The sequence below is a fragment of the Ochotona princeps genome, chromosome 7 (genome assembly GCF_030435755.1).
Source record: "Ochotona princeps isolate mOchPri1 chromosome 7, mOchPri1.hap1, whole genome shotgun sequence".
Taxonomy (NCBI): Eukaryota; Metazoa; Chordata; class Mammalia; order Lagomorpha; family Ochotonidae; genus Ochotona; species Ochotona princeps.
In genome coordinates, this window is record NC_080838.1 from 84068640 (window position 1) to 84094502 (window position 25863).

A 25863-nucleotide genomic window follows, 5' to 3' on the forward strand; every position below is an offset into this window, starting at 1 on the left:
AACCAGCTTGCCCTCAAAGTCGCAGCACTGAAACACAAAGGCGGACCTGCCTGCACACTCTCACTGTCTCTGTGTCCCAGGAACTCCACAGGAGGCTGCAGTGTAACAGCCACGGGCCACGCCCTGGTTAACTAGACATTCTCATCGTCCTCAAGCAAAGTGGACACCGCCTGAACACAGACTCACAATGCTCCCACGCTCACTGCTTCGGGCTACCCCACTGGGCCCATCTTCTACCCAACTTTCACCAGAGACAAACTGTACTTTGCACAAGTGTTACTCCTCCATGGCAAAGTTCTTTCTATAGAACCCTAGCTCTGCATGAGTTCTCTCGGTTCTAGGTTGCAGCTAAGTCCCAGCCTGGCTCACATGGGGTCCTGGTCTGACTTCTTTCGTTACAGGCTTTGTTTGAGCGATGTGTGGCTCCCGATCTAGCCCACCCGTCACTCGCTCACTCCTGGACAAGCCCTGCTCTTAGAACCCAGAAAGGTCCCTGCCACGATGGAACTTGCACTCTAGTAAGGAATGGCAGGAAACAATCGTAAAAATACAAGCCTTGTTCCAGCCCAGCAATCTCATTTCCAGACACCTAACTCAGAAAATTATGTCACAAAAAAGTACTCAGCAAAACTGGCAGGGTATGAATACAGGAAAATTAACCCACACTACAAAATACAACAGAGAGAGAGAGTAGGCAGCAACATCACCACAGGACATGGGCAAAAATAAACTGTTAGGTGGGGAAGAAAGAGCAGGTCTCCCAATTCACACTCGGCATGCAGAGCCTGGCAGGCACCTCGAGAGCAGATGTACGGAGGCTTAACAATGACCAAGACAAGAGGCTTCCTTCGCCCTACTGCACGGCTTCAATGAAACAAGCATGGACCGCGATGGTTCAGCTCATCACGCCAGAGGCGGCTCTGCTCAACTCCCTTCTCGCTGAGGTCAGAAAACAAGGTCGGGTGGAAGCTGGTCCATCCCCGGCCGGCCCGCAGGCTGGCCGACCGCAGATGAGATGTGATGGGGGCTGGACACAGCTGTCTTGGTCAGGTCTCTCGCAGCATCCCCCGCATTGCTGGGGGCAGGTGGCTCGACTGTCTGTCCATGTTCCTGGGCCCAGGACACAGCAGGCCCAGGGCAAGGCACATGGAATGAGTAGTAACTGAGCAACATCAAGCAGAAACCCAAGCATGCTGGCTGGTGTCACGCTCACTGCGCCAAGAAGAAGACGCTCTCAGTGGGACTTCCCTTAAATTTCCCTGCCTTGCCTCACCCAGCACCGTTTCAGGCAAAGCAGATCAGTGAGAACTCCAACATGAGGAGGAGGAAGTGGAAGCCGGACTTTCCCCAGCTCTCTGCTCCACTTTCCTATTACAAGGCATTTCAAACACTGGCAACAGTCCACAAAAGTGCAGGGAAGGTGGCCCTGCGCACTCAGCCCCCCTGGCTCACTCAGCACTCCTGGCTCACTCAGCCCCTCTGGCTCACTCAGCCCCCCTGGCTCACTCAGCCCACCCTGGCTCACTCAGCCCCCCTGGCTCACTCAGCCCACCCTGGCTCACTCAGCCCAACCTGGCTCACTCAGCCCAACCTGGCTCACCGTTAGGCAACTCTCAGCTACCGGGTGCTTTGCTTTTATTTGCATACATTTCAAAATGTGTCTAAGATAAGGCCTCTTCAGAACATACAAAAAACTTATCATACTGTCCAGTCACCAGTGATCCCAAAACATCAGAAAATGTCAATTCAAAGCTTGAATAGCCTCCCCGCCCCCAAAAAAAGGCAGCAAGAGTGGGATCATTTACTGTCTTCTGATCGCGAACACAGCCTCACACAGATTCTCAGATCACGCACAGCAAGCGTGCAGTTTTCTCCACCTAATTCAGTTCAGTGAGGAGAGAGTTCTGCCGAGATTTTCACAGGAAGACAGAGTAGTGTACAAGTGGGCCCAGCGCAACAGCCTAATGGCTAAATCCTCGTCTTGCATGTGCCAGGATCCCATATGGACACTGGTTTGTGCCCCAGCAGCTCCACTTGCCATCCGACTCCCAGGTTAAGGCCTGGGAAAGCAGTACAGGATGGCCCAAGGCCTAAGGACCCTGCACCCACGAGGGAGACCCACAGGAAATTCCTAGCTTCGGACTGGCTCAGTTCCGGCTGCTGCGACCACTTGGAATCAGTGGATGGAAGATCTTTCTCCGTCTCTCCTTCTCTCTGTACATCTGCCTGTCCAATAAAAATAAAATAACTTGGGCCCGGTGCAACAGCCTAGCAGCTTAAGTTCTCACCTTGCATGCACTATATAGGATTCCATATGGGCGCCGGTTCTAATCCCAGCAGCCCCGCTTCCCATCCAGCTCCCGGCTTATGGCCTGGGAAAGCCGTGGAGGATGGCTCAAGTCCTGGGCCCCTGCAACCCACGTGGGAGACCCAGAGAAAGCTCCTGGCTCCTGAGTTCAGATTGGTCCAGCTCTGGCCATTACGATCATTTGGGGGAGGAAATCAACAGATGGAAGATTTCTCTTTCTCTCCTTCTCTCTGTATTTGTTTTTCAAATAAACATAAATCTTAAAAAAACAAAAAGCCTACAATGTGCATAAGAGCTTAGATCAAAGCAATAACTTGACCACCTTTTACTGTTTGCAGCCAGATTCTCCGCAGCTGGGCAGCTCAGCCTGCAGCCCGAGTGACCGAGCCAAGAGCAGGAGGGCTCTCCCCGCACACAGCAGGCCGGACCCCACAACACCACAATTCCTGCACACCAGCCACACGCACCTCTGCCACGCCTTACCATTATATCAACGCACTCCTAGGAGAAAATGTCTATAATTCATCAAAAAAGGTTACTTGAAATGAACCTTACCAATATCAAACTTAATACAACTTTTAAATATATTTCTACAAGAACAGAAAATAGGAGTAAATTCGTAACCGCCACAGCGCAGACTGACAGCACCTCTTACCTTCTTCCTCAGGCTTGGCAAGTGCTCCGTGGTGTTGGGCGCAGGGAACAGCGACTCATCCACGTGCGCTCCCACTGTCCTGCACCTGCGCGGGAATACAAGCAGAGAATTAACTCGGCCGTACGTCAGTGAGCAACGTAACAAACCTACACTTGGGGCATTTTTGTAGACATTTCTTTGTAGTTATTTCTGTAGACACAGAAGTCAGAAAAAATTAAATTTTCCAAAGTATTCTCTCTATATTATTTTTTTAAGTATTTGAGAAGCAAGTGGCAGGTAAGGAATCACAATTTTAGCAAACTTTGGACTTGTGATACGTCAGGACTAGCAGCCACGGAGCGTCGCCGGAAGCAGCCAGCCAGGGCGGCTCAGTGGCTGGCCGTCGAGCCCACGGCCAGTGCCCTCTGCACTGCTCTCATCTCCAGCCAACGCACAGTCCAAACCCTCGTCTATTCTAGTGCTCACGGGATAATCTCACGCACATGTTTAAGTCTTTTCTAACATGGCCCGAAACAAGCTCAGGCTGGCTTTAGTAACACGGTCACTGTTCAACATCTAATATGCAAAGAGACATTTCAGAAAAAACTGAATATGGCGCATATTCAGCGTGGTCATGCGACACCCTCGGTGCTGACAGCCATGAGCGTCTGCAGTGTAACCACTTCTGTAACAGAAAGGCTGCTTGTGTTTTTCGCCAACCCCAATAAATCAACCAGAGATGCAGGTGAGAATGCAACCGTGTTCTGCTACGGGAGACATGAACAGTTAACAGAAAGCAGTGCAGGACTGTCACAGGAGAAACCCAGCTAGGTCAGCAGAGGCAAGGAGGAGCCTAAGAGACGTGCAAGTGCCAACCCAGTGCCAGCCCCAGCTCCCGGTGTGGCGCTGCGGGGAGTCAAAACTGTCCATCCGGAAGCGGGGCAGCAGAGCGTGCTCCTGGGCAGCTCAGAGCAGATGGAATGAGGAGATCCAAGACAAAGAATTCAGGTTGTCCTGAGGGCCATAGTTGCCAAGCTTGAACACACTGTGTGGGCTCCAGAAGGTTACGAAAGGTGCAAGTGGGCCCAGTACGATGGCTCAGTGGCTAAATCCTTGCCTTGACCACTGGGATCCCATATGCGGCCGGCTCATGTCCCAGCTGCTCTGCTTCCCATCCGGCTCCCTGCTTGTGGTCTGGGAAAGCAGTCGAGGACGGCCCAAAGCCCTGGAACCCTGCACCCACCCGCATGGGAGACCCAGAAGAGCTTCTGGCTCCTAGCTTCAGATTGGCTCAGCTCCAGCCACTGTGGGCTGAACCGGAAGTAAAGTTGTCTCTGTCTCTCCTTTTTGCTGTAAATCTGCCTTCCCAATAAAAATACATAAAACTTTAAAAAACAAAACAGAAACCTTTTGGCTTGGGTTGTCGAAGGCAAGTGATCCCTGGCACAGGAGGTTATTTTAAAAAGAAAGGCACAAGAGAGGGCCAGGTCACGGGTCGGGCAGGAGACTGGCTGGCCTACAGCAGTGACTGAGGCCAAGGTGAAGGGCGTGGGCGGGGATCCTGAATAAGCAGAACCAAGAACATGTACTTTACTCATGCCCCTCAAAACCCCAGTAAGAGGACTGCAAAGGAAAACAAAGTTATAAACCAACAAAAAATGAAAATAAATAGTACTCCTTGGGAAAATGAGAAGGAAAGCAGCGGGCGTGGCAGGCAGAGGCAGCGAGCAGACGCCCCTCCAGCTGCGGCCCCGGGGCCCAGGGACCCCAGGGGCAGGGGTCTCCCCGCAGCAGCTGCGGGCCCTGCTCACCACCACAGGAGCAGTGTTCAGTTTAGATGGCTAGAGCCTGGCCAGCTCTGAATTGATGGCCAAATTCAAGGAAACCGAAATTCTCACTCAAAATATCCTTTAAAATTCTGTTCAACACAGCTACTGACTTGCCCCAAATGTACTATGCACCCTGGGAAATGAAGCCCGAGGGTAAGCGCCCAGCAGACATGTACACAGGGAACAGAGCGCCCGAGAGGAGACAGGCTCCATCAAGTTCCCATCCCGTGCTAGCAAGGCCCAGGCCAGCGCGCAGACACGCAGGACGCGCACACCCACAGAGGCCCTGCGTGCATACCGGACGGGCTGCCTCCACCCACAGGTCTCGTGAGCTCTCACTGTGGGGCTTACACCTTTGGCCGTGTGTGTGTGTGTACACGTACATCCACACAAGGGAACATTACTTGAGCACAAGAAGGAATGAAATTCTGATACACACATTAATGGGTGTCGCTGGGAGAAAGAAGTGAAGTTGAAGTCCGAGTACTGTGGGGTTAGCATTGAAATCACAGCCCTGGAAGCCTCTACAGAAGGCAAACTAGTGGCTGCGTTGAGTTGGGAGGACTGGCTAAAGGATCTAAGTTTTCATTTTAAATATTTCCATCAGAATGTTTAAACACACACACCACCAACTACATTTGCTGGAATGGCTAAAACTCCAAAGAGGGAGAGGCTCTAAGTGGTGACACACACAGGCCCTGCTGGAGAGAACTCAACACCAAGACCACGGAGAAGTGTGGGTCACAGCTCGCGAGCAAGGTAACCACACCAAGACACAAACACGACGTCCACGGCAACTTAATCCGAACACTGCCCCCGAGTCCACCACCGGTGAGCGGCAGACACAGCGACAGAGTGCGACACAGCTACAAAAAGGAATGACAACACGGGATACACTCCCTGGCAGAACCTTACAAACACACCGCTGAGGGAAAAGCAGCCAGCCAGGAACAGCCCCTGCACCCAGCGAGGCCCTGCAGCGCCAGGCCGGAGCCTGAGCACGGTGAGCACCTGCAGCGCCAGGCCGGAGCCTGAGCACGGTGAGCACCTGCAGCACCAGGCCAGAGCCTGAGCACGGTGAGCACCTGCGGCGCCAGGCCAGAGCCTGAGCACGGTGAGCACCTGCGGCGCCAGGCCGGAGCCTGAGCACGGTGAGCACCTGCGGCGCCAGGCCGGAGCCTGAGCACAGTGAGCACCTGCAGCACCAGGCCGAGCTCTGGTGAGCGACACCGGGGACCGGGCCGTGGATACCAGCTGCACACAACAGCTCATGTCTGGATGTGACGGAATTCTTGAAATTATGGCCATGGTGGCGACAAGACATGTCCTTTATCAAAATACACTTTGAGTACAACTACTTAAATCATATTTTTATATAAACTTGCTTAAAAACACCAATTGCCTATGAGTGTGGAAAGCCCACAGGAATGGGAAAAAAGGAGCCAGGACCTAAGACACAGATGGGAAAGTGGGAGCAAGAGAAAGGAGCTTATTGGGAGCACCTTTCTCAAAGGGGCCCCTAGGCACCAGTTTTAACCCTGAATAGCGTCCACCAGGTTGTCTAACTCACCTGACCTACCTCTTTACACATAATGAAGCAGCAGCAGGTGGCTGCACGCGGCACTCACACCCCTCAGCACGGAGCTGGCCCAACACCCGCCCACACACAGGGGGCTCAGCTGACCCTGGGGGGCAGTCAGGTCCTCGAGGGCTAGCAGTCCGGGCATAGCTGGACTCGGTGGAGCAGAACGCGTGTCTGCTGTACAAGCGCACTGCCCATGCCCATCCAGCACAGGGTGAGGCTGCAGACCCCCACGGCACTCGGTCAGCTTGGGCTTCACTGCTACTTTTCACAAGGAAAGGGCACCAAATGCAGCGGATCGAGCAGCTCAGAAGCTGTTCTGGAAAATTCTAAACTGCTACATCGAAACACACACCTGCCAGGTACACAATCAAAATTCTATGCAATGGCCTGTCCAAAAAAGTTCCCAATTAGACTTCTTTCTGCTGAAATGTAAAGTGTTGACACTGTCCCCATCTAGTGGCCAAGAAGAGCAGTGCTTGAGAAAGTGCCTCTGAAAACAGGCCACACTCACTGCACCTGCCGTTCCAGGATGGCTCTGCAAGACCGCCCTGCTGCTTCTCCCTGCTGCTCACCAAACCCAGTGTGTACAAGGATGGGACTGTGTTAGGCATTGGCTGCCATCTTTGTGAAGGCTCCAGCCTGCCAGCACCCGATCCTGGACACAGAGAAACTCAGCGCTAGGGGCTCAGAAGCGGGGATACCACCGCTCCCCAAGCAAGCAGCAGCTGCTGTGGCCCAGCCACCGGACAGCCCACTGCTCCCAGTGAGGCTGCGCCGCTGCAGGAGGCCGGCCTGAGCTGGAGCAAGGCCACAGGACCCGCAGTGCTCCTGCCCACCTGGCCCCGCAGTGCTCCTGCCCGCCTGGCCCCGCAGCACTCTGGCCCGCCTGGCCCGCAGCCTACCTCCGCAGTCCACAAGCTGCTTCCTTAGAAAGCTGAGAGAGAGTTCTGAAGCAAGCCTCAGGGAGGAAAAAGCCTAGTAACTGTATGTAGGGTAAGAACATCTGAGGAAAACAGCCAATGACGAAGGGAAACTACAAGGCCCCAGAGATGCGCCTCACCTACAGCCGACACATCATTCCTTTCTTTGTGGACGCACACGCGGTCAGACAGCTCTTCACTCTGCACACATCGGCTTGACGCACGTAGGTCGGCCCTGCATGCCCAGGAGGGACCCTGCACGTGACCTTCAAGCTGGACAATGCACACACCACAGAGGCAGAACCAGACTGGGACAGCTCTAAGGAAACATTTCTGGATGACCAACTTCAGTGAAGTGCTCCTTTTAAGTTACAGCACTGTGGTTTCCTGAAAGCACCACAGTCCCCTGGAGTCTCTTCCCTGGGCCACGGCCCCTCAGCACCTGCAACACCGACTCCCCAGGACCCCTCAACCAGCAGCCCCAGCTCTGCCACACGGCCTCTGAACTTGCCACAAAAAGGCTGCCCAGCTCCACAATGAATTCATTCATTCCCAGAGTGCGGTGATCCTTCTTGAATGACGTGTCAGATGCCACAGCCTGCTGGTTTTACCATAAATACTGACACGTGACTACAGCTGGTGCCGAGATGGCAACCAGCTGTGGAGCAGGACCAAGGGCCTCTGCTGTCTCTTCCAACCACTGCCAAATACTCACATCTGGAGAGAGCACCGCGGCAGCCGAGCAGTGCCCACACAGCAGCTGACCAGTTTGCTCCCGCAATGCATGCTGAGTTGGACAGACCCAACGCAGACAAGCAGATGCCTCTGGACCCTTCTGTCATTTAAACCTTGTCTGACTGGCACTGCTTCTAACCCCAGCTGACGGTGAGGTTCGCGCAGGCCGTGCGGGAGCAAGGCAAGGCTCCAGGGACAGGCTCCCTCAGGTGGCAGAGGGAGACCGTGGGACCCAGAGCTGCCAGCAGGATCAGTGAAACCACAGAAAACAAACCAATACACCAAACCTGAAAGCAATGCTTCTCAAACTTCATGGACAGGAAATCTCACACTCTAAAAACACTGAGGCGCCCAAAGTCTTCTATTGGCTAGCAGATACTAAACTCATTACCACAGCGTCTATGAAAAGGAACCCCACTGCCCAAGCAAGACAAGCTGGGAGCAAAGTGGCTGGGCTCACACAGTCCTGCAAAGATCACCAGTGGGCTCCTGCGTGGCAGACTTCTGAGAGCTGACTCAGGACGAGTGCCTGCCTTCCTGATGCCTCCAAGCACCGTGGCTCGAGCAGGGCCAGGCACCAGGCCACCCCCACTGAGGGAGTAGTGGGTGGCATGTCATCTCAGTCAAGCTTGCTGTTGGAAACAGAAAGTGGGTCTCTCTCTGTCGCGCTGATGTACTAATTAAAGAGTATGTTTCCATCTACTTGAAAGGCAGAAGGAGAGAGAAACCACCCATCCCGCCTTCCCCAAAGGCCAGCAACAGTCAGGGTCTTGGATTCCCCGGAAGTGGCAGAGGACCACTGCCTCCAAGGACACATCAACAGGAAGTGTGATCGGAAGCAGAGCAGCCCAGATAGGCCGAGGGTCCAACACTCCTCTCCAGCTCCCAACTGCAGCTTCCTGACAGCACACACCATGAGACACAGCGGGCGGTAGTTCACGCGCTAGGTCCCCGCCGCTCATGCGCAAGGACTGGACCGAGTTCCAGCCTCCGGCTTTTGCCCGTCTGGGCCTGTTATGGCACTCGGGCAGTAAAACAACAGACATAGATCTCTGTCTTTCCAAGAAACATCAAAAGAAAAAGTTGTCAATATTCTTCAAGAAAATTTAGAGGTGGTAGGCAAGCAACTTTTATTTTTCCTTTCTTCAATGTATTTCCACGGCACAAAGTAAATATGGTAACTTTATCAGACTGTTATGCAGTCTGGTTAACGAGAACTCGCCCCAACAAGCCCAGTAAAATGGGATCTGCTGCCACCTAGTGGTCATTCATCTTCTCAGTGGCAGCATGCGCAATGGCCCCAGACAGGAAGCGGAGAGGCAGGCGTGATGTGTCAACTTACCAGTAAGTTCTGATGAACAAAGTTCAACCTCATTAAGACCCAAGAGAATGCAAATGCTACCTCTCACCTATAAGCTGGCTAAGACTAACTCAGGACTCACAGTGTAAAGCACCAAGAGGCAGGTATTCTTGTACCCTGCTAGAAAGACTAGAAATTAGGACCCTCTTTCCAGAAGACGATTGCAGGAAATCTGTCTAAATGCACAAAGGTTTCGAGCAGCAATCTCCCCTTCTGGAACGTGAACTGGCAGAGCCCGTTCACGCTCACACACTGCATTTAGAAGCTTGACAGACAACTGTTGACAGAAAAAAAGGAAATGAAAACTCCCCACGAGCCGACCCGTTACATCAGCCACCGGGCAGCTGGGGAGCCTGGAGCTGTCCTCCACTCACCCACGGCTCAGGCAGAGCGAGCAGGCAAGAGGTATGGGCAGGAAGAACTTGCCACTGTGACACTACACACATATTCACACAAAAACAGGCTTCTCTAAAATAGCGGATACCTAACATTCAGTGATTATAATGATTAAAATGGGACTGGCTTATAATAGTTACCAAACAAGAAAGGAAAAATTCTGTATTTCGAATGCCCAGGTTTAAGTGCATTTTTAAAGTTATTTATGTGGAACACAGACCTCACAGTGAAGAGCTAAGCCTTGCATCCTGCTGCTGCACCGAAAAACCGGCAGCAAGGCCACAGCTGAGCTGGTCCGCGGCTGGGAGCCAGGAGCCCCTTCCAGGTCCCCCAAATGGGCACAGGGTCCCAAGAAGTGCAGCAGATGGAACACAAACTGGAGCCCAGAGAGAGGGCCACCCTTCACTGCTTTCCAGGGCACACAGGGAGCTGCACGGGAAGTTCAGCAGTGGGACACAAACCAGCGCCCACATGGCATCCTGGCACTTGAAGGGGAGGGATTAGCCAATCAAGGCACTGCATTGGGTCCCGTGAAAGAGAAAAACTTCCAGGGGCTAGCACGGTGGCGCAGTGAATTAATCCTCCAAGTGATGCACCAGCACTCCTTATGGACGCCAGTTCAAGTCCCATATGCTCTGCTTCCAGTCAGCGCCCTGCTTACGGCGTGCGACAGCAGCACAGGATGGCCCAAGGCGTCGGGTCCTAAACCCAGGTGGAAGACCTGGAAGAAGCTCCTGGCTCCCAACGTTAGTCAGCTCAGCGCTGGCTGCTGTGGCCATTTGGGGAGTAAAACAACAGATAGAAATCTGTGTCCCTCTCTCTGTATTTAACTCTTTCAAGTAAAATAAATAAATCTTTTAAAAAGAAATAGAAAAAAAACATCCACCCAAGAAAAGAATAGTCAGGGAAGCTATTTTTTAAAGTGAAGGGGAAAATGCCAAGACTGGCAGCAGGCCGCCTCAGGAGCCTGGCAGGGGAACTTCAGGGACTCTCTTCTGGGTGCTGCTTCCGCTAGTGAGTGGGAGAGCTGAAAATGGGGGCGGGCCAGGCTGGCCGAGGCTGCATACCATCTGACACGCACAAGAGCAAGAATGGGTGCCAGCCAGCCTGGCTAGACCGCAGTACCCACTGGTAAGTGCCGGGACTGGGTGTTAACTGTGTCAGGCTGCACTGGGTACCCACCCTGGCAGGCACAAGACCTGGGCGGAGGGCATGAGTGGCAGACGAACCTACTAGGCTGTAGTTATTGCTGGTGAGCACAAAGCCCAGCGCTGGGAGTGGATCAGGTGGCACAAGGCGACAGCATCTGCGGGCACATGTAAGGGCTGGTTGGTTTGGGCTAAGAGAGGCCACAGCACCCACGGGTGTGCAAGAGAGCCGGCTCGGGTACGGGCTGGGCCAAGCTAGGTTGTAGCAGAGACTGGCATGCACAAACACTAGGGCTGGAACCGGGCTTGGTGGGGGCTGTTTGAGGTAGCCCCAACTCAACTGTGGCACCGCTGGCATGCATGAGGACTGGGTCTTTGGTGGGCTGGCTAGGCCGGGTTTCACGAGATACAGGGCTGCGTGGAACTGACCAGGAGCCCAGACCTGTCCTGGCTGGGATAGAGTCAGATCTGATCTCACCCAGACGATGTTTCTTGGGAGACTTCCCGACTAGGCCACTGGAGTCAGACCCTGGTCACAGAGAAAATCACAGGATGTGAGGCCCGACCTTGGAGAGTGCATGTCAAGACCAAACTTGCTTGGCCGCTGATGCCAGTGAGCTGGACAGCACGTCCAGGCCACAGGAGGGAAGTGACATCTGACTCACCCAGGCCAGCAGGGGTTGCTGACCACCTCACCAGAGGATGGAAAGCAGAACAGGCTGGACAGCTCTGGGCCAAGCTTTGCAGCACGCTCCTGGACCTGAGAAAGCACTACACTGGACTTTGTCAACCAACAGACCCTAGAAAAATTTTCTCAAGCCCAGGGCAGCAAAACCAGCAACTTCCCAGAATGGTCAAAACCACTCAAGTCACACCTCAGAATGCTCTTCCCCACACTGGGGTCTCTATGTCTACGGCATCATCCAGGGGCCATCCCCTACCCCCAGGTGCTGAGATTATGAAGTTCCTCAAAGCAAATATAAGGGGAGCACTCTAAGATACCAGTTAGGGGACGACCTCCTGATGGAGGTCTAACCAAACTAACCAAACGGAACTAAATCAGACCCAGTAAGGAAAAGAGAGTGAGCCAATCAAGACACAATCCAACCGGAAGGGAAAAACTACAAGCCACCTATTTGATAAAGGATTCATAGTTCAAAAATATCACCAGTCCCCTATCTGAGACACCAGCATCCCATATGGAAATCTGTTCTAATTCCAGCTGCTCTACTTCCAATCCTGCTAATGTGCCTGAAAAAGTAACAGAGGATGGCTCAAGGCTTTGGGACCCTACTCCAGGTACTGGTGGCCGTGGCCGTGCCGTCACAGGCCTGCTCTGGGTGCTGGTGGCCATGGCCATGCTGTCACAGGCCTGCTCTCTGGTGCAGGCTGTCCACAGTGATGAAGGCTCAGGAATGTATGTGTGGCTGACAGCAGAAGAGGTGTCATGCAGAACTTCCAGAGAGTCAATTTTGCTCTATCTAGATATGATCTAAAACCCCAAGTCCCTTCCACAGAGCTCCTAAACCTCTTAGAGTCCTGTAGGAGTCTGTGTACTCCTAACGAGTCCCTCTCCTGCGGCCTGAACCGATGGTAACGGCGTGTAGTAGGCTGGGTCCTGGATAACCTGGGAAGAGGTGATCACTGGGGCCGGCAAAGGGAGGGGCTGCAGGCAGTGCTGTGAGAGCTGAGCCGCTCGGTGCCCATCCTGGAGAGGCAGAAGAGGCTGGACCTGCTGACACAGCAGACCTGCCCCACGCCAGCCCTGCTACTCTTGCAATTGGCCATCCCGAGCTGGAGCAGGAAAGCGTCTCCCGGAGTTCCGTGAGCTGTTCTAGCAATGATTAAACCCAAGGAGGGACCTTGGGCTCAGTTTATAGCTGGTCAGTGGGTAGCGACAGAACCCTGGGGCTGTGGCTGGCACTGCAAGTGGGCACTTGCAGTTAGATGTTGTCAGAAGTGAATCAAAGCATAGGAATCTGGATGGGATCTCTCCCTACCCCTCAGTGGGCAGCCTGGGCGCCAGTGGCACCAGGCGAAGTCCTCGGGCTGCCTGACAGCATGCTCTGGGGACTTGAGAGTGCCACCAGGGATCTGGGAGATGACACAGAGGGAGGCCAGCGGGGAGCTGAGGGTTCATGTCCAGGTGAGCAGTTACTGTACGTGCAGGTAAGCAGGGGCTGAGAGCAGGAGGGTTGGACAGGGAGAATGGGAAGACCTTTAAGCGGCAGACTGAAGTACCAGCACATGTGGGAGACCTGAGCTGCGGTTCTCAGCATCAGCCATCACTGGCACCACACGCTGCCACACACCAAAGCCAGGACTAGGGGCCTACCTAGCAGGGCTAGGTCACGGTACCTGCTGGGTGTGGAGAACAGGAGGGTGTGAGGACAGCCACCCCACTGCAGGCAAGGCAAACACCTCAAGGCAGCTCCACCCCTTTGCTCGGACACCTGACCACCCTGCTGAGAATTGTGTAATCTATTTAGGCATTGTTTGCCACTGTGGAGTTGGCTTTTTCTATCTATGCGAGCTTGGAACTTGATGTTGCTGATAACGTCTTGGCAAAAGGGCTTTAAAGTTTCTTTGGAGATCCCTCCAACTGAACTGCTGATCTTAGAACCCCAACCATGAAGAGACTGTTAGCCAGTGGATTCTGAATAGGGTTCACTGCGATTGGAAAGGCGAGATTGGCAGAAATCCAGAACTGATGAACTATCAAAACTGTATGAGCAGGACCCTCAGAGCGCGCCTCCCGTTGGGGATCTGGGATGGGTGGGAGGTTGGGTGGGGCTTTTCCCTTTGTTTTTTTCCCTGACCCCAGATACAGGGTAAAATGATATTGATGTGGAAACAATGGTATTACCCACTTTCACCCTGTAGCCCTTGACACTTTGTTCCCTAATCAACTAAGTAAGATTATTAAAAAATAACTTAATAAAAAAAAAAAAAAAAAACAATTCCTGCTGTCTCTACTGCTCCTTCTGACCACAGGGGTGGAAGGGAAGGCTTACACTAACATTGGGTGTTAAGTTATGGCTATAGTGGGAATCTGTGTTTAGGGTTTTTTCCTTTTTTTCCTTATTCTTTAGGTCCCTCCTTCTGTGATGCATTTCCTCCCTTAACTGATTCAAGATTAAGTCATAGAATGAGGATGGTAGTAGGAATGTGTTACTGATTGATATGCACCATCTACTGAGAACTTCTAGATGACAGGGTCAGGATGGACAACATCCCACCTCCAGGTGAAACAACTGGCAGATTATCTTTAGAAACACCCACTGGACTGTGGTGTAAAAAATCGTGCAAGAGTTTGTGATGGCTTCTGTATAAATAAAGGACACCTTTCTTGCACGGTCCGTTATGATCCTGAAATCGTAGTGGTCCATTTCTTTTCTTTACACCTACTCCACATATCCTTAGTACCCCCCAGTGCGAACTGGAACAGGGGACAAGCGACTTTAGGCTGGGCCACGGCAATAACCAGCCTGTGAAAATCAGGCCTGGAGGCAGAATCTGTGGGGGCCATGTGGGCTCACCCTTGTGGAACTGCAATCTGTTGACATGAGCAAGAGCTGTGGCTGGCAACAGGCCTGGCTGGGGAGCTATGGGAATGCCCCGGCTGGGTTGGGGTTCATACTGGTGAGTGCAAGAGCCAGAATGGGGGGAGGAAATGGGCTGGACATGGCTGCAGTCTCCCTCAGCACGGGTGTGGACTGGGCCTGGGGAGCACTAGGCTGGGCAGGACTCCAGCACCCACAGGTGCTCATGAGAATCGGGGTAGGAGCAGAATGCGCTGGCTAGGTCTCAGCTCCCACTGAACCACACAAGAGCTGTGTCTGGATGTGGACCAGGTGTGGCTGGGCTGCAATACCCAACAGTGAGAACTAGAATGGGTGTGGGCCAGTTTGGCAAGGACACTATTCTTGCCAGAACAAGAGGTAGACAAAGGCAACCTGGGCCAAGGACCCACTGGGGTACGTGAGATCTCCCACTGAAGGCCTGATAGAGGAGCTTTGGAACCTCCTTTGTCAGGATGCAGTCCCTGCACGTGAGCACAAGAAGCAAGGCAAAGAGCAGACCAGACCAGGCCAGGTTACAGTACCCGCCAGCATAGATGTGGTTAGGTCTAGGGGCAGACGAGGTTGGGCCACACAACCAGCCAGTTCACATTAGGGCCTGGCTGGGCCTGGCTGGGTTGCAGCACCCACCAGCAGGAGCTGGAACTGCAGGCAGGCTGGACCGAGCCAGGCTGAGCAACGCTCTGGTGGATACCAAGGTGAGGCAAGCCATGCCAGTATGGGAGCAGTGGGTGCCAGCTCTGTGAGCTCCAGGGGCAGGGAGGTCCAGCGGGTCCCAAGTCTCCTGGCCTAGGTCCTTGAGCCCACCTGCACGGTGGGTATCAGGTTCGTAAGCCCTGGGACATGGGGTCCAGTAGAACCTGGGACTCCTGGCCTGGGTCTTTGGGTCTGCCTGGGAGAACAAGTCCTCCTCAGTGGGAAAGACCAGCAGCAGACGGCAGGCCCTGACGCACAGAGCGAACGTGGCAGCCCAGAGAACATCCGCTACCATAGCAGAGGAAGGACAACAGAACAAACTGAACAACTGTCCCAGTCAAGTGGTGACAGCAAAAATCTGGGCAAATGGAGACTCTGAGGTCGACTATGTCAGCCAGTGCACATTGGAAGGTTTCCTCATCCTTGGACAGGTGAGGTCGAGAGCATTTCAGAACTATCGAAACCACCTGGGCAGAACCTTCGGCGCATGCACCACAATGGCACCCCGGGTTGATACTGGGTGGCCATTCCCCACCCCATCCGGGTACTGGGATGGTTGGAAGGGTGTGAATGGCTTCTCCCCTTTTCTCCACACTTTCCCCAGAAACAGAAAGGAGAAACAGAAAATTTGAAGACAACGATCACACCCACTTTCCGCTAACCCTCAATCCTTCCCACCCTGATCAACTATGTAAACACAATCAATACTAAAAATTTTAAAAATAAACTTTAGGAATCACTGGTGTTCAGAGAGCTGGAAAATCACTCGGTGTGAAAAAACCCACATGGTGTCAGGTGTGGTATGAGAGTGCAGAGAACAACTGTGTTTTCCCAGAAGTTGCCTGCTAACTTGGAAAGCTAACAGCAAGGCATGGCCACTCAACACCAAGCCTGCAGGCTGATGTCTCGCTGCAGTGGGAGTGGGCTTCCTGGAGCTGCAGTCACATGACTCTCACCACCCCACCCTGGAGCTCTGCCAGCCCCCACACCGAGTTATGCACTGTTGCAGCTGTAGTTCTTGTGGAGCACCAAGCAGGGACCTGTTTTTTGTGCAACTGAGTAAAAGACTTACGCAAGTGCAAAAGACACTGAAATGGGAGGGGCGCTACGGCTGTGACGCACCTGCTTAAGGGACTCCCCTCTATCTGCTTCAAGCACCACCCTCTCCGGTTAACCTCTGTCTTGGACACGTGAGCTCCCTGGCCCTCTCACTTCAGGGCAAGCTAAGCTGCCTGCAAAATCCCAACCTGGGCACAGGGGCGGGGGGTTGGAGGTTGTTGGTATTGATGTCTCACTGGCTAATCCTCCACCTTCAGGTGTCAGCATCTCATGTGTGTCCCGGCTGCTCCACCTCTCACCCAGCTCCCTGCTTGTGGCCTGGGAAAGCGGTGGAGGACGGCCCAAGTCCTTGGGACCAAGCATCCACATAGGAGATCTGGAAGAACCTACTGGCTCTTGGCTTCAGATCCCCTCAGCTCTGGCTGTTGCGGCCATCTGGGGATGGACCAGCACACGGTTTTCTGTAAATCTGCCTTTCCAACCAACCAACCAACCAATCCTTAAAAACAAAAAAAACCTGATTAAATCAGCACGGCCCCTTCTCTAACCCGGACACTCTGCCCCTTCTTACACCCTCTCGGGCCTTCTCCAACCTCCAGATTTGACTTCCATGTCATTCTCAAGAGGCAGTCTTGCTCCTCTCACTGTGACAGAGGACAAACTTCCAAAAGAACTTCCACATGGCCTGACTGCCAGATCTACTCACTTATAACCACCCCTGGAAACAGCACTCCTGCTACCCTTGAGCCTATCTGGCTCAGCTGTCCACTGGGGCCTGACCCACAGCCGCCTGTCCCAGGGAGTGTCTCCTCATTCCGGGCATCCCCGCTTCCCTCCCACGGGAGTCCAAGGCTGACATCTCTCCTTCTCACAGACCCTTCCGGTACTGCCCAGCTGTCCTCTTCAAAGAGGCCTACCTGGAGTTCCCAACGCCTTTCCTCCCAACTTCTGCTCTGTCACACAGCCTCTCTCCTGCCTCCCCTCTACCAACAGCACTTGTTGAGATGCCCAGCGGGGCCCGGCGTGATAGTGCAGTGGTTAAAGTCCTCGCCTTGCACGCACCGGTTCTAACCCCAGCAGTCCCGCTTCCCATCCAGCACCCTGCTTGTGGCCAGGTAAAGCACTTGAGGACGGCCCAAAGCCTTGGGACCCTGCATCTGCGTGGGAGACCCAGAAGAGCTCCTGGCTCCTGGCTTTGGATTGGCTCAACTCCAGCCGTTGCGGCCGCTTGGGGAGTGAACCATGAGTCAGAAGATCTTCTCTGTCTCTCCTCCTCTGCACCTCTGACTTTGCCATAAAAATAAATAAATCTTAAAAAAAAAAAAAAAGAGAGAGAGATGTCCAGCGACTGATTCCGAAAAAAACCTTTTAAACCCTACCTCTCCCTCAAACTTTTAAAATATAAAAATAAAGAAATAGTTCCACGCCATCCAGGCCATTGGACCTGAAGACACTGTCGGGGCCCACAAAGTAGGATGGACCGATGGACAGATAAACAGCTCTAGGCCATCTGGGCCATTGGACCCCAAGAGACCACTGCCCGGGGAGTAGGGGTTGGGGAGGTGTGACAGCCAGGCAGCCAAAGGAGTGTCTGACAGGTGGAGAATCACTTCTGGGGGAGCCCCAGGATTGGGCCACTGCACTCACATGAGAGAAATAAGTTCAGGGGGCTTCCATGTTTCAGGACACTATACTTGGAGGTAAATGAGGAAGCTGATGGCTGATTCAGAAGGGAAATTTGAAGGCATGTGTGGGTCAGACCAAGGCACGCACCAATGCGAGAGAGCCAGGCTGGCCTAAGTAGCATCACCCACCACCCTCCAGCAGACAGGAAAGCTAGCTTTGTTCTGCCTGGCCGCACCATGCAGCGAGTCTCAGAACATGGGCTGGACATGCGAGCTGGGCCATGGCAACAACCAGCTCGTGAGGGAACTCGGTCTGGTGGCAGATTCTGTAGGGCACTTGTGGGATCCCCCTGTGGGACTCTAATACATGCCAGTTGCATGAGAGCTGGGGTGGTGATGGGTAGTCAGGCATGACCTCACCAACACTCAGGGGAGCCGGCATTGAGAACAGGCCGTGCTGGGGCAGGACACAGCAGCCGCCAGCACAGAGGCCAGGACTCGGGGCAGAGTATGCCAACAAGTGAGCCAACACCTGCGACACACCTGAGAGCTGAGGCTCGGAGTGGACCTTGTAGGCGAACTTGGGGACTTCCTTACTAGGCCACAGTTCCTGTTGGTGAGCCTAACAGCTGGGACTGGGCAAACTGAGCTAAGCTGCAGTACCAGTCAGCATGCGCAGGGGCTGAGTCTAGAAGAGCTGGGCTGGGCCAGGCTATATCCCCTGCTGGGTCACATGGGGGGTACCAGGCTAGGCAGCCATGGCCAGCGGTTCCCAGAGTCAGGACTGGGGCCACGCTGTACCACCAGCTGGTTCATGTGGGGGCACCAGGCTAGGCAGCCATAGCCAGCGGTTCCCAGGAGTCAGGACTGGGGCCAGGCTAGGCCAGGCCAGGCTGCAGCATCCACTGGCAAGCACTGAGACCGGGGATGGGCCATGCACGCTGGGTTAAAGCAACCACAGGCAAGTGTAATGCTTCTTGTGTGACCTGATAAAGAGCGGGAAGACAGTTGTGTAAAATCTTGAGTTCACAGACTGTTGGTGCCAGAGACCGAGGTAAACTTTGCAGGCAACAGTCCACAAGTGGGCAAAAAAAGTCTGAAACCAAGGTCAAGGCCTGTGGACAAGTGTCCACAACCGGGTAATCGTTCAAGGCCACACAGACTGTGTGCTTTGGGATACCCTTGAGACAGGCAGGAACTGACAGGTTCATGTAGGTCACACTGCTGCTCCCCGATCATCAAGCACTGACTGGTTAACACTGAAATGTGATGTAACTGTCAAAGTTTGTGCCACATTAACACCTGTCATTGACTCCCCAGCGAGTCTCCTAGGTCGACCATCCTCAAAGAAGCGGGCCTTCCCCTCTGGCTGCCCGTGTTTGAAATCTTTAGCTTGTACCTGCCTCATTTCTTATTTTCTCAACAGCACGGCCTCCTCTCCGACTCCATCCGTGCCACGCACAGGATGTGAGATACAGAGATCACCAAGTGAGGACACAAGAAAGACCTGCGGGCAAGGAGAGTCCCCAGGGGAAACAACACTGCCAGGCGCCGGACCCTGCACTGCCAGCTTCCACAGTGCGGAGGAAAGATGCTATTTTAAGCTTTCCATCTTGGGCTTGTGGAATCCCATCACTGATTCCTAATGCAAGCTGCTCTCAGGTCCTTCCGGAGCATTGAAGGCACACCAGTGCCTCAGGGCCCCTGGGTTTATTTCTCCCCTTGGCAGAGACAGCTGCAGAAACTGAAGTTTAAAGATGTTAAACTTATAACTCACTGGGTGGGACACAAAGATTAGTTATTCCTCACTGGGGTATTGAAGATTTCTCTGCACACCCCTCCTAAAACTGTTCACCTAAACTGTTGACATATGTCTTGTTAGAGTTATAGAGTTAGACTACCCGAAAAACAGCCAGGTTCAGCAAAATCATGCTTCACCACTATGAACTGCTAAATACTAAAATTAAAATAGACATGAGACAGCTGAATAGTAATCTATAGCCATTTTAAGGTGTATAGAACCTGGTTGTGTATAAACTAATAATTGAAACGTCAATGTAGAAGTCACAGGATGTGGTTCAGAACTTGGCATTCTTTTTTTTTTCTCTTTTAACATACTGGTTACTCAATACCATGTCAACTAATTCCATAACGTTATAAATTGTTACCGATGTAATGTGGGGGCTTTTCATTGATCGGGATGATACTCTGCTGGCTCTACCTTCAGACCAGAGATGGTCTCCCCAAGAAACCGTTGAACTTATCTGGACAATAAGATGCTGGACTTTATGCTTGGTAGATGCTTGCAATGAAAGAATCTCAACTGAATTTGAACTGTGGTAATGCAACAAGGTGGCGGAATCCACCATGGGGGGAGGTTTGAGGAGGGGTAGGGGGAACCCTAGTGCCTATAAAACTGTGTCACGTAATGCAACGTAATCAATAAAAAAAAAAGATGTTCAACCAAATGCCTTGGCAACAAGACGCGAGCAGACAAAGTCAGAGGGAGCCAAACAGTGGCACTCACTTTTCCACCCAGAGAACAGACACGAGCTTCACTCCTCTCTTCTGGGCTTTGTCCCACGTGCTCTGATAACCATCTTTGAAAACAACGTGCGTTACTTGTTTGTTAAAAGTTTTTGAAACCTGCAAATAAAATGCAGAAAACAAGATGCACATTATCATTACATATACATCTAAGAACAATTAATCAACAAGGCTGCTTCACTCATTATTTTTCAAATTGAAGATGCTCAAAATCCCCATTCCAGAAATCCCATTTCTTAGGATCTGTTAGAAACAAGCTGCTAAAGGCCATGTCTCCAGCTGCTATCGTGGCACACTGGGGTGAGCTGTCCCCTGCAACACCATCACAGCGCTGCATCCACTCGAGGTCCAGCTGCTTGCTAACGTGCTTGGGAAGACGCCCATGCTCCCAGCGCCTGGGCCCCAGGTGTCTGTGAGGAAGATCAGGATGGAGTTTCAGGCAACTGGCTTCACCCATAAGTAATAAATCACAAAAGAAAAGTACCTGAATTAGAACTGCATATCACAGAACTTAATCTCCACACAATTCTCCAAACCTCTACACAGCTCAGACAAGAGTGTGAAAGTTACTAAGCTACATTCCCGTCCTACAAGAATAAAAGACCCTGGCCAAGTTCAGGTGCCACATTTTTAAATATGCAAAGAGTGATAAATGAACTACCTCAGTACATTGCACAGAGCTGTGAAACAAACAGAAACAATAAAGGAATACTCAGAGTGAGTAAGGTTTGCAGAGGTGAGTCACATTCAAAGAAACACGGGGCTGCCCCAGAACAAGCAACAGGAAGCACAGAGCGAACTGCCATTTTTTCCTCGATTTCAATATGACCTTCATGGCACCACCCTTTAATTGTTTTAAACAACATCCATTTACTGCTTTATAAAAGGCCCTGGAAGCCCATTAAGCAGCTAAAAACTATTGGTTTCAGATTGGGAGCCAAATGTGATACTTGGAGAGATGGCCACTTCCCCCAAACTAGGCTGTCAGCATAGTCAGCAGACACTGAAGCAGCACTTTTAAACGCATCTCAGAACAAAGGGGGCAAAAGGAGGCTGAAGCCTCAGAAGAAGTGTTGAAGATGAACTATTATCCTGATCCCACACAGGTCGCAGGGCAATTTTGTATCATCTCAGACCCCAAAGAACAATCTCAGCACTCCTGGACTGCGAGGACCACAAACATTCTATAAATGTGAGTATCTTGAAATGACAATTTGGGGGCATGTGGTGGTTTAGTGTTCAAGCCGCCACCATGCCAATGGCACCCATGTGAGCACAGTTAGGAATTCTGCCAGCTTCCCTTCACACAGCTCCCTGTTACAAAGATGCCAATGGCACCCATGTGAGCACAGTTAGGAATTCCGCCAGCTTCCCTTCACACAGCTCCCTGTTACACAGAAGATTCAACATGCATAATATGCACGTTAAAAAAAAAGTCAGAAAGCCAAGCATCCAAGGAAACAACACAAGGACAAAATGCACTGAATTAAACAAAAGTAGAAGCAGTTACAGCTGCTGCCATCTGCCAGACTTCTGGAGAAAGGCAGCTTAAGTTCTGGTTGTGGAAACCCATGACCCAAAACGCATCCCTAGCTGGCCCCGTGGCGTAACTGACAAATGCAGCAGTCTGACAACCCACGCACGCATTTCAGAAAGCTGGAGGAACAGAGCTAGCCGACACCCGAGAGACAGTTCACCAATATCAAAGGCCAGAACTAACAAAACAGCAAGTCACATGAAAAGGGGGGCTCTGAACAGCAAGAGCTGGATCCCTGCAGAGACTTCAATAAAATCAGCAAAACCCAGGTACGTTAATACACACCCAAATACACATTCAAATATACAATCAAGAAAAAAGAAAAAAGGCACGAATAACCACCATCAGAAAGGGAGAGCCATTACTACAGATCCTAAAGACATTCAAGACACCTGAGGCAAAGCCTAACAAAATTCACATTTTTTTAAAATGAGCACTTTTTTGAAAACAGCTCAATTTTCAAAAAATGCTCATATAAGATGCAGCACTCCACATTATTAAGTGAATTACAACTGTAATAAAGATTTTACGCCCAAGGCAAGTCCTGTGTAGTTGAAGAGAACCAATGCCACAGAAACTCAGAAAACAAGCAATGTTTCTAAATTCCATCTTCCGAGTTCTCCCCTCCTGATGTACACATTTGTTTTTCCCAGCCCTGCTGGAAAGCACTCTCTGCTTCGCCCTGGCACTGCCCTCGGCACTCTTCCCTCTGACCCTCCCCAGGTGGGCTCCCCACATCTGCAAACCCACCTGTGCTAGCAGCCTCGCGCAGGTGTTACAGGATCCTAGCGCCCCTTCCTTAGCTTAAGGGAGCAGCACAGCTGACCCTATCTCAACACTTGCCTCTGTCCTAAGACCCCTTGCAAGAACTCACAGGAAGAATTCCTTTACCCCCCACAGATAAGGTCCTGCTACATGTTTTTTCACAGACTTCAAAACCCCAATCGAGTAACACCCAATCTACTTTCAGACTCACACTGTTGCAGTCCACCTTTGTCATTCTAAAGCAAAGCACTGTCCCCCACCCCGCCTACATCTGACAAAGGAAGCCCGTGTACATGATGGCAAATCAGAGGCCCACACGAGACGGTCATCCACTGCTCGTCCCCAGATCTGGACATGACTTGGGACAGGGACTTAGCAACAGCTGCCTGACCGCTTGCTGGGTGCATGACCGATGTCAGTGGTTACCTTACTACACGGCAGGCCTGAGGACGCAGGCCTGGGGGCTCTACACCAATACCTTCCTGCAGCTCTGGGGGCTGTTCCAAGGCACAGCTGGGGCCTCACCCAACTCCTTGGTGAGCGACTAGGCTGGACAGCCTTGGCCACCTCAAGTTCCAGACTCGTGGATTCAACATCTTCCAGATATTTCCACTGAGTCCCACTTTACAAGCTGTCCTTTGAAGTCTGTTCCTTTTCTTGGGCTGACTTTCAATAACAGCATCAATGTCAGAATCCAGTTTGCACCTCAAATTCCAGCTCTTCATATTCTCCAAGTCCTAGTATTCTAAGTTTTTCATGTTTGTTTTTCCACCACCTACCCACTGCTTCGCCCTTCCTGTCTTAAATTACTTGGAAGACACGAAGATGGAAACAAAGGACAATAATGCGTCAATGGCAACATCTCTTACCTTTGCTCCCATATCTGCAAGCTGGTTTGTAAAAGTCTTTGAGTAATTTTCAGTTCTCTTGGAGGACCACACTTCAACATAGGCCACCACATCTGAAAGCAAGAGTATCAGCAGGAAATTGACATTTGTACTTCCGGTATCTCCTGCCCAAGGGATTTTTCGTATATTTTACTTACATTAAAAAGCCAACCTAAGGGCCCAGCACTACAGTACAAGAAGACACTATTTGTAGCACCACCATCCTATATGGTAGTAGGTTCAAGTCCTGGAAGTTCCACTTCCAATCCAGCTCTCTGGGAATGACTTGAGAAAGCAGTGGATAAGATACCAAGAGCTGGGCCGCAGCACAAACGTGGGAGACCCAGATGGCACCCCTGGCCTCAGCCGGCGGTCGTAGCCGAGCGGGGAGTAACCCAGTAGATGAAAGAGTTTCTTTTTGTCTCTATAACTCTTTCAAATAAATATTTTTAAAAGCCAATTTAAAATCTCTTCTATTAAGGACCTACTCAAAACAGCACCAGTGCAATTTATGATTCTTAAAATATTAAGCAAACAACGTTATTCATACCATGTCACAATCTTCGTTCCTAACACTTAACGCTCCTTCAGACTCCTACGTTAGCCCGGATGCAGCCGGCAGAGGCCTGTGCCACGAAGGGACAGCACACACTCTGGCTTTCCAAGTCACACAGCAGCCTCACCACCACTAGATGCTTCTACAGTATTTACTTTTCTTTTAAAAAAACAGATTTACAGAGAGGAGAGACAGATCTTTCATCAAGTTTGTTTGCTCCCCAAATGGTCACAGCAGCTGGAGCTGAGCCAGTCAGAAGCCAAGTGCCTGGAGCTTCCTCTGGGTCTCACACATGGGCACAGAGATCAAGGGCTCGGTCACCTTCGCTGTCCTCACAAGCTTAACGTCACAGGGAGGGCCCAGGGACCACCAGCAACGAGCCAGCAGCGCAGCGCTCACATACAACTCACAATGTTACTGACTCCCTCCGGCAGTCACTCCCACAGGTGCAGCACAGCCTGAAGGCCCTAGGGAGGGGCAGGATGTGGCTCAAGGGTGGCAGAAGCAGTTTGCGCACCAAACTGAGGGTTGTCATCTTATTAAAATGAAAGCACCGCGTTCTAAAGGATTTCCAGGTGCGCACAGCAATAGGGAATGTCTGCAAACTGTCGCCAACTGCGGAGAAAGGCGCAGCTGGGACGGGAGTTAGGAGATCGGGGTGTTTCTCCCAGCTGTAAGGGCTCTATCTCACCCCAAACATCCCTAGACACGCACCCAGCTCCGCCAAGCCGGCAGACGCGGGGCCGAAGCGTCCGCATGGAGGGGCAGGCGGCCCTCTCCCGAACCCCACAGCTGCCCGCGCCCCTGAACTCACAGGGACACCAAGGAGCGTGGGGCTGCCGGGAGAGCCGAGAACCCAGGGGCCCCGGGCCGGACGGCCGTCCCCAGCAGGAGGCTCGGCCGTGGCCTCCGCGTTCCGGGAGCCGTGTCCGCTGGGGCTCGGGCCGGAGCCGGGGGACCCCACGTCTCCACGGGCAGCTCCGGGGTGCAGAGGGGCGGGGGCTGCTGCCACCAAGTGCCGAGGCGCGCCCGCCACCACAGGTGTCCACAGGTGTCTCTCCTGACGCGGCGCGCCCCTCCCGCCCGGGGTGCAGCCAGTCGCCTCACCTTTCAGTATGGAAGCCGCGGCGCCGCCGGGGGCCGCCATGACTCGCGCGCCTCCGGACCGCGTCCCGCCGCACGAGACTGACGGAGCGGGCGCCGACGGGGCATGCGCACAGTGCGTGCCCCTTCCGCGCGCGCCGCCCCTTCCGCGCGCGCCGCCGCTTCCCGGGCGGCTCCGAGCTGGGCGTCTCGGTGCTGGCGCGAGATCACCCCGGCTGTCCCCACAGCGTGTGCGGCCGCTCCCGCCGCCTCAGGGCCGGCCCTCCGACCGGGGGCAGTCACTGGGCGCGGGCCCCGAGGGCCACAGGCGACACGCGCGCCCTTCGCCGCCCGAGGGCCACACAGGTGGTCCGCGCGCGCCCTGCGCTCGGCAGGGTCCAGGTGTGGCCCGGGCCTCCAAGGGATGGAGGAGGGTCCCGCCCGACCCCACAGGGGCAGCCCGTCGGCCGCCAGGACGGTGCAGCCCTGCGCGCCGGGATCCCGCCTCTTCAAACTTGCCGCGCTTGGGAGCCGGTCCGAAGGCCCTGGCGGGGAGGGCCGAGCTGTGCGTGGATAAGGGTCGCTGAAGCATGATGGTTACCAGGAGGTGGA

The 25863-nt window shown here is 52.9% G+C and overlaps 1 protein-coding gene across 1 annotated transcript in view; it reads right to left on the reverse strand.

The window, feature by feature from the left end:
- The window catches only part of MCPH1 (microcephalin 1), a 190547-nt gene extending 165155 nt beyond the window's left edge, over positions 1 to 25392 (reverse strand). The window contains exons 1-4 of the mRNA XM_058666665.1: positions 25276 to 25392; positions 23595 to 23686; positions 20404 to 20522; positions 2964 to 3048 (exon numbers count right to left, since the gene is read on the reverse strand). Of these exons, the coding sequence (XP_058522648.1) occupies positions 2964 to 3048; positions 20404 to 20522; positions 23595 to 23686; positions 25276 to 25315 (336 nt within the window). The 5' untranslated portion in view covers positions 25316 to 25392. The remainder of the gene's footprint in view (positions 1 to 2963; positions 3049 to 20403; positions 20523 to 23594; positions 23687 to 25275) is intronic.
- Positions 25393 to 25863: the final 471 nt, after the last annotated feature.